This window comes from Helicoverpa zea, chromosome 2 (assembly GCF_022581195.2).
Source record: "Helicoverpa zea isolate HzStark_Cry1AcR chromosome 2, ilHelZeax1.1, whole genome shotgun sequence".
Lineage (NCBI taxonomy): Eukaryota > Metazoa > Arthropoda > Insecta > Lepidoptera > Noctuidae > Helicoverpa > Helicoverpa zea.
The window spans coordinates 1,124,085-1,133,032 of NC_061453.1; the positions used below are offsets into that span (position 1 = coordinate 1,124,085).

General features: G+C 37.1%; 1 protein-coding gene across 1 annotated transcript; it reads right to left on the reverse strand.

The window, feature by feature from the left end:
* Nucleotides 1–438: 438 nt before the first annotated feature.
* Nucleotides 439–8,733, reverse strand: LOC124642562 (innexin inx7). The gene is made up of 8 exons (XM_047180995.1): nt 8,639–8,733; nt 5,889–6,167; nt 4,670–4,847; nt 3,783–3,930; nt 3,384–3,573; nt 1,977–2,127; nt 1,495–1,684; nt 439–1,202 (listed from the first exon to the last, which is right to left on the reverse strand). The coding sequence occupies exons 2-8, from the start codon at nt 6,135–6,137 to the stop codon at nt 1,046–1,048; spliced, it is 1,263 nt and encodes a 420-aa protein (XP_047036951.1). The 5' UTR covers nt 6,138–6,167; nt 8,639–8,733; the 3' UTR covers nt 439–1,045.
* Between the last annotated feature and the right edge of the window lie 215 nt (nt 8,734–8,948).

The following is an 8,948-nucleotide window of genomic DNA, read 5'->3' on the forward strand; positions in this document are numbered from 1 at the left end:
TACCTAAAAAAAAAAAAACTACCGATATCTTCGAAATTCAAACATTTGGCGCGCGTTAATTTGCTAAATAACTAAAAGTCTACTTTGTATTTACTCTGCCTAAGTTTTAGCGATGACGTGTGTCTATGCTAACTGCTTGCAAGGAGGTTAGGCTAACAACTTAATTAACTTGCCAACCTTATTAAGACATTTAAACTTCTAAGATACGGAAGTTTGTTTAGTTTGGTTATATTTGTGCTACTTTATTCAATAACTCATTTATGTATAGGATAGGAAGACCTAAAGATGTTCTCGCTTAAAAATACCAACTAAACTATGCTCGTATTGTAAGGTACATCCCTATTAAACTTAGGTGGACTGATTATAGATGCAACAGAAAACCAAAGTCAATCTAGGAATTTTGAAATTATTTTATTCGAATTAAAAATAAAACGAGAATTTTAAAAACAACACACTTATATTCACATAAACTTTAAAAAACATAACAAAACATATATGGACTAGACAATTTAAATTAAATTGTACAAAAATGCGTAATTTCGTAGCTGTCATCATCATTATACATCGATTTCTTCAGCCGATCGATTCAGAACTTCTTTTAAGAAAACTGATTATTATCGAGTCCAGAAGGACGTTTTTATACGTTGCTTATAAAATATACTTACTTACCTAATAAAAAAACCTGCAGTCGATTTTTTCCTAAGTCCGTTCTGAATCGAAGTTTTAAGGGGTCGCATATCTCACGAATAAACATTATTTATGTTACAAATTGATTAAATAATCTAAAGGATTTTCTAAATACTGTTTCACGTATAATCTATGATTTTAATAAATTAATTGCTTTCATTAATTTTCTGTACAAAACCACTTAAAGTTTATTTTGAGCAAAACCAAAATAAGTAATTAATTTAATACTTAAAAATTATGGCAATAGATCATATATTCTTATAACCAGAAAAATAATTTCGATTATTGCCTAAAACCCTGCTAATGTTTGTTAACCTATCTCTCATTTCAAGTATTTCCTAATAAATATCAGTCCTCACTATGAGGCTTTCTTGTCAGGCTTAAGTGGTAGTGTTTCGTCGTCATAGTTCACATGGCCTACTAGGATAGGTTCAGCTCCCTTCTTCTCATCGGGGTCGTCATTGTCAGGCATGTCTCGCTTCCCTAACTCTTCTGCTAGTCGGGCGAAGAGTTGCCTGAAAGAAAAAAAATGTTTCTGGTAAAATCTAGGAAAATATTTGCATTGTTGTTTGTACTCAGGTTTTTAAGTCACTTTTAGTGACACGGTACAATATCGAACATGAATTAAATACTATCAATACACTAAAGAAAATATAGAAAAAGATTTTTTTTTCTTATCTTACACGAGACGCAAGAGAAAAAAAATCACAAGCAAAAGAAGATCGAACAGCTCACATAAAGTCACATAAAACCTCTGAGGTTTTTTAAAAGCCAATTTAAGAAAGTTAACAGTCAAAATATACTCACTGGAAGACAAAGCCCTGCATGTTCTTAGCGAGGTAGTAAAGGAACAGCCAGTCTCCGAACTGGCAGCCGTTCACGACGTCAATGACGTTGTAGGGATCAAATTTGGCGCGAGTCGCTCGTTGGAACATCATCATGTTGAACTTCGGAGAACGGCGGTATAGGAAGAACGATATGAAACGCCAGACTACAGCTGTAAGAAAAAGTCAATTTAAAACTTGGTGCAATGCCTGATAACTGCAGCAGTTTTGCTAAATAAACTCTTGTGACAGAGGAACTCAAAATATACAAAGGATGCACTCAGAGTCATTTTGATTGCTAAACCCCAATCACATTTTAAATTTAATGTATTAAGAATCTTATCAACAATTATACTTTGTCAATCACTGATGGCTAGGAGCCTAAACAAGACAATTGATATTAATAGAATTCAATACCAAAAATGTAGTCGGTAATGTAGGTAATGTAGTTCTTCCAGAACTTACCAAGAACAGACACGATGAAGAGGAACAGGAACCAGAACCAGAGGACAGTGTAGATCTTCTCGTGGATGATGTTGAGAGCCATCACGCAGAGCGCATCGTGTTGCTGGATGGAGCCACTGGGACCGTACTTGTGGAAGATGCACTTTGTCACCTGGTGAAGACAACAGAGAAATTATAGAAAGCTGTAATGATTGAATTTGTGAATGATGATAGCCAAGAGACGGGAAGAAATAAAAGTAATCATGAAAAGATATAAGATTAGGAGTAAACTTATTCCGTTACCCAAAAATTAACACGGCAAGAAAGAAGAACAAGTTAATATAGTTTTAAATCAAATCAAATCGTTTATTTTGCAGAGAATATGGGTACAATATGTATAACAACATGCACCTCTTAATAGGATGATGACTACGTATAATAAAGCTTGCGCGTGTGACAGTAGCTTAGATTATATTCTGACAGCTTATCAAGCTTCAAAGCCAAGGCAATTGTCATTGATGACCTGTGATTGGCTACCTAGTAACTATTGTAATTCTGTGTGTGTGTGTTTTTTTTTTTTGCTTGATTTAATTTAACGACTCAATCTTTTATTATTATTATTTTTTATCTGCCAATTGTAAATATTCTGATTTTGTCTTTGTTTGTGTTTTTCTTTTTTTTTTTTTCAATTTATTGTTATAAGAATTTTATTAACATTTTTATTCTTCAATGTAATTTCAATAATGTAATATAATGATTCAATGTAATGCAATTTAATCTAATGTATTTATGATTGTTACTTTCCATACGAATGGTGTGTACACCTTTAAGTGACGTTTTTGCACTGTATGGAGGATAAATGTTTATAAAAATTTAAGCTATTTGTAAAAATGTCGTTGGTGTACCTTACTAAATAAATAAAATAAATAAATATACAAGGTGTTGATTTGCATTTGTGCCATACTGCAGGAGGAGGACATAAAATACGTAAATAATCAATTGGAATTACAGTAGACGGGAAATAGCTAATATGCACTGCTATTTTTGTCATTTTAATGTCGTAGTATTTCAGAAGTAACCCAATTTTATGAATGAAAATTATGAATGATCGTTGCGTATGCTTTGTGTTTGCGTTTGTTTGAGGGCGCAACACGGTTTTAAGGCCAGTAACACACGCGCCAAGTTTAAAATACGGCTAGATGACATTGAAGGAATTCCGAAAAAAAAAATAAGTACCAATTTTTTTTGTTGATTTGGGTCGAGAATAGTAGCATAATGACGTCCTTGAATATGGCACGGATGCAAATCAACAGCTTGTATAATATATTTTCGTTCTTCATAGCTTTGGAGAAATTGTAGGATTTACGGCATATATAATTTAATTTATTGAAATCTGTATCTAAATATATACATAGATCTATTAAGTACCTTAGGAAATACAGTTTCCAATGGATCAGCAATGTTATTCCATTCGTCGTAGTTGAGCACACTGGGACCGAGCCCTATGAAGGCTCCGTTGAGGAACCTGTCAATGATCCAGATCTGGAACATGACGTGAAGGAGGTTCACCACCTCCATGGATACCAGCCATACTGACCAGGTACGGGTGATACGCAACCTGGAATAAATAGTAGAAAAACTATTTTAAACTAACTTTCCGTGGGAACTATTTTACACACCCGAATAAAAAGCAGCACGGACCCTTCCTCGATAAAGGGACTATCTAAAACTTTTTTTTTTCAAATCGAACCAATTTCTAATCCCATGATGGACGTAAATAAATAAACTCTTCGACTTTGGTACATTAGTATAGATATTTATATGTACCTCAGTTTAATATCTCTCCTGATGATGTCAATGCGTTTTTCCAGCGTCTCCTTTGAAGGTACGTCCATGCCGGCTACATTCATGTCTTCTGTCGTTAACGCTAGGCTGGCGTACTGCAGGCCGTTCACTAGAGCCCGTATTCTGCCCCCTGCAAAGAAATACTATGATTGATCTAGCTGTTTTTTATTGCAAGATAATAATCTTGTACCCCTCTGATGCACCATTGAATATTACTATAAAATTCTGTTGTGGGTAGGTACTTTACCTCGCCAAAAACTTGTTCTATCAATGGAAACATCGAAAAATGTGTTTGAATAGGAAGCCATAACTGTGCAAAGTTAAACATTCTTGAAAATTAATCTTTATGAATTAAAAAAAATTCGAGAGCCTATTCTTTATGTTCCTTCATTTTTAATATTAAAATGACCCTGGATACAGGATATTTACTTTCTTATTAATAATTTCTTGCAAAAACAACTGGAAGTATCATACATTCTTTGTTAAGACTCACAACCACAACATTGCTGTGACACACATTTCTAAGAAAAATGTTATACTTAACCTGAATTTTCTAGATAAGATAAAGACAGTGTGAAGTCATATAAAAATACACAGAATACAACTTAATCACGACAAACGTTTTAAATATTTGCGATTTGTCACTTTGTTTATAAATCATCATGAGATTCTCGTTGATTCAAAAGCTGTATAGTTATTTGGATAATGGTTTACTAGTCCTCATTAATTAACCATTTAATTATAACACATTTTCGTCAAAAAAATAGACATTGTCATGGCCTAACTTCTAACTTCTAACATTGAATATTTTTTTCAAATTGGTTTGAAGGATCATACGAATATTCTATAACTATTTTTTTCACACCGACCTTCTTTCTTCTTCCAGATATAATGCGGCATATAGAAGCAGATGGACTGAATGAAGAGCACGAACGGCACCCACTGGTAGTACGTATGATGCAGGGTCTCGTCAGAATCCGAGAGGGGACCCACTCCAGGGTGGGGCAGGAACCCGCCTTGCAGCAGACTCTCGTTGTAATGTCGAACCTGAGGTAATAGAAATAGAGTGTACTTTCAGTTGACAATCGGGCTTAAAAGGAAGTTGTTTGCAGTTTGGATTCAAGGTCGATTGACGGTTCAAGCTATGGTCCGGGCAGAGAGGGAATGGGATGCCTTCGCCTTCTACTGCATAGAAATCATGCTAGAGAAGGAGGCTTTGGAGCGACTGAGAACTCGCACCTCTCATCCCAGCCGCTGCGGTTGACGTGGAATAAAACCACGAGCGCACGGTGTCGTGAGTCGACCCGGCCACCGTAGGCGTGGGTCTTGAGGCGGTGATTTTCGAGTGGCTCATCGTCCGTCCGTCTCCTAGGAGGCAACAGGCCCATGCTCTCGGTGGCACTCGTAGTTCCACGAGCTCCTCAAAGAGTGTCAGCAAACCCCAGCGGGCCTCACGGCCAAAGCCTGCCGGGCCTGCGGGATTGTTCGAAAGAGTCACCACGGCTTTAGTGCATAAAGAGCTTAAGAAAGACTTTACTTTTTTTTTTCTTTTATTTATTGACCATGACATGAACAATTATAACTTGACATTCTGTACGTTTTAATCCTTTGACATTTCTATAATTTTGTAATATTATTGTAAGCATATAATGTAATTAGAAAAATTTATTGCCTAAAGACTGTATAAATATTTGCACATCTATTTAGGTAATGATACAGTGCACTATATATCCATATGTAACATCTTTTATACCTGTATTATGCAAATAAATGATTTGATTTGATTTGATTTGAAAAAAAAAAACATGGTAAGTTTTAGTCAGTAAGAGTAACGTATGTCTGATCTCCTCATGCTGCACCTACAGCGGGGATGATTTCCAATCAAAAAAGAAGTTTGGTTCCAAGGGAACTACTTGACAAGTCTGAATAAACCGCTGCAAACTTACTACTTCAAATCACACCTATAATTCTAGATATTAAAGGGATACTTCTCATTTTTTTCAAGTGTCATTAAGTATTCTAACTAGAATTGAGGAAGTAATAAGTACGTCAAAATTTTCAAATATAAAAGAGACAAAACCAACTTACAATAGTAAAAGTAGCCATAAAGAAGCAGTATTTCTCAATCAAAGGCGTCGGTATCCCAGCATCTGCCATACAACTGATGCTCGCTCCGATATAGTCTCTTGCGCAGACGAGGATCACAGCCAGCAATAGGAGCGTCACTGTGAGCTGGTAGTGCAATTTGAAGGCTATGTTCTCTATGATTGGCTTGCGTAGGGAGAGAGTGTCGCGCATGCGCGGCCCCAGCAGCGTTGATAGGGTTGACGCTAACATCTTGGTGGTTTATTTCATTAGAAGGGTTGACTGCAAAAAAAGAACAGTTAAATTAATTTGTTTATATATATGCGTTATGTTTTCTCCGAAGTAAGTGCCTAATTAAGCTCTATTGTCTAAATAAAGCTATGCAAGAAGTTTCTTGTTTTTTTTTTTTATATAAAGGGTCTTCTACTTCGAATTGCGTAAGAAATGCGACCTTAAATGGTTAGCCTTATTGTAACAAAAATATGTCTTTATGGCTTTTATTGTCATAACCATGACCCAGATATTTCTCCATATCTTTAAGTAAATCTTACCATTACATATTTTGTTTGATAACAATACGTACGTACCAACTTGTATATTTTATGGGGTAAAGGTACCATAAAAGATAAGTAAGTAACTAGACTTATATTTGAACAGCATTTTAAACATAAATATTATAGTATTAATTTTTTTTTGTTTGTCATGTGTACTTAGGTACTGTAATGCCAGGTACCAGGATCTTTAGAGATTTAGGTACTTAAATGAAAATCCTCATGAACTTTTCAACTTTTCTTGGTCTCCTTGGCAGAATTGACAACTTAATGTAAAGAAATAATTTAAAATAAATAATATTTAAATTGCTCTCTGACCAATATTTATTAAAAAGATTGAAAGTCATGAAACTTAGTTAAAACCATGACTTACCATACCAAATATTTACTGAGTGAAAATCAAAATGTGTAAAACGTGAATAAATAAACGATAATGAAGTTAGAACAGTAGTTTACTAATTTTCGTCAACAATCTAGCAAGCTTGTTGTTCATTTGTAACCCCATTTCTTCGAGTTTAAATATTTGTCAACGATGCATTTGACAAAGCAAGTCATTTGCACAAAATAAGTGAGTGCCTGTTGCAAAGTTATCTTAAGATAACAACTGATAACAATCGATGTATCCAAAGATATCGTATAACGTAGGAGCCAAGCCTTTTTTTTTTTTTTTTTTTTTTTTATCGACGTAAAATCATCAAATGACCCCTCCCGCTGTGGGTTAGCAGCGGTGAGGGAGTGTCAGACTCTTACTGACTAAAATCGTCGTGTTCCGTCATAGGCCTTTTATGTACCAGGGCCGCGGTATCTCTTTCGAACAACCCGCAGCCCCGGCAGGCCTTGGCCCTGCTGGGCCCCGCTGGGGTTGCTGACGTCTCTTTGAGGAGCGCGTGGAACAACGCGCGCCGTCGACACGGGTCTGTCGTCTAGGAAGACAGAGGGACGATGAGCCACCCGAACTCACCGCCCACAGACCCACGCCTACGGTGGCCGGGAGTCATCTCGCGACACCCGGCGCCCATGGTGTCTACCTGGTCCAGCGCGGCGGCCGGGATGAGAGGTGCGGACTCTCTGGCGTTCCGCCTCCTCCTTCTCGAGCATGACCGCTTCGCAGAAGGAGGCGACGGCATCCCATTCCCTCTCGCCCCGGACCATGGCCTGAACCAGGGCCGGACGCGAGAGGTCGCCGCCGCCCAAAGCCTCGACGAGGACCCGGCGGTGCCCCTCCCATGCGGGGCACACCTGGACTGTGTGGTCCACCGTGTCCTCGGGGCTGTCCGCACAATGGTGACACCCGGGCGCCTCCTCACGACCGATGCGGTGCAGGTACCTCCCGAAACAACCGTATCCGGTGAGGACCTGCGTCATGCGGTACGTGAGGGCGCCGTGACTCCTCCCGAGCCACTCCTCAAAGAGGGGACTTACCGCCACGATGGTGGCGTGCCCTTAGGAGCCAAGCCTAAGATATTGATAGGGGCATGTTCTTAAAAAAACCTTTGATCGTTCAGTAAGATTATACATATGTACTTTTACATGGATGGATGTTCAGATAACCTACAGCAATCATAGGATTATTAAAGCAATTATTCTAAATACTGCCGCAATCACGAAGGCATGAAATATTTAGTTATGTAGTCTAATGAAATCAAAAGTAAAAAAAAATAACATACAATTATGATAATTAAATGAAAATCTTAGTACCTACACAATGTCACATGGTAACCTTATTTTCTTTTTCTGCTGATATCGCAAAACAAAACGTTATGTCAGATTAAACCAAGACATATTTTATTGTCTAAAAGGTTCAATAAATACTGGGCTCCTGAAGTCCTGACCATCATACTTAAAATAAAGCCTTATATAAAAGAAACATGTAACTGTAATAAATGGCACAAAAAAGTTGTAAAACTACGCTTAAATATAAACGAACTTAAAATATGCATCTTTAATCAAAAGTAGTTTCTGCATACGGCATCACACTTTTACAACAAACTTTCAGCGTAGATTAGTAAGCTTTACACAACATACAAACTACGGTTTGTTAAACAAGCTTTTGCCTTCAATGCCAGCATCCTATTCTTTCAAATCATAATCTCTCCATTTATGTAGCTATTCTATGGCGAACTAATCAAAATTGCAGAAACTTAACATCTCATCACAACATGAACAAAGATGCCTACATAATAAACAGATATGCACACTTACACTCTCACTTTCAGCTGATCGCACACAGCACTATACTCCACCACCGACATATAGCAGCGTAAGGCTGATCGCATACTGGCGCGAGTCCTGTAGTCTGTCACCAGATAGCAATGATAACGATTAGATAAGTGCGATCTAGTGTGTAATGTGCCTCAATTATTTGTTCTTTTGTTTTAACATTTTGCGATTAATATGTGGAACTCGATTTTTAAATATAGGTACTTATTACCTATGGAAGACCTTGGAGCCTTCAAAACTTATATGGAAAAGATAAGAGGAGAGAATTTTGAATTGAATGAACACAAGGGAA

Bases quoted from the DNA above. Each gene is read 5' to 3' on its own strand.
- LOC124642562 (XM_047180995.1), bottom strand. From the start codon at position 6,137: ATGTTAGCGTCAACCCTATCAACGCTGCTGGGGCCGCGCATGCGCGAC. The intron at 4,848-5,888 runs GTAAGTTGGTTT...CTATTACCTCAG, and splicing joins TTATGGCTACTTTTACTATT to GTTCGACATTACAACGAGAG. The intron at 3,931-4,669 runs GTCGGTGTGAAA...ATTTCTTTGCAG, and splicing joins TATCTGGAAGAAGAAAGAAG to GGGGCAGAATACGGGCTCTA.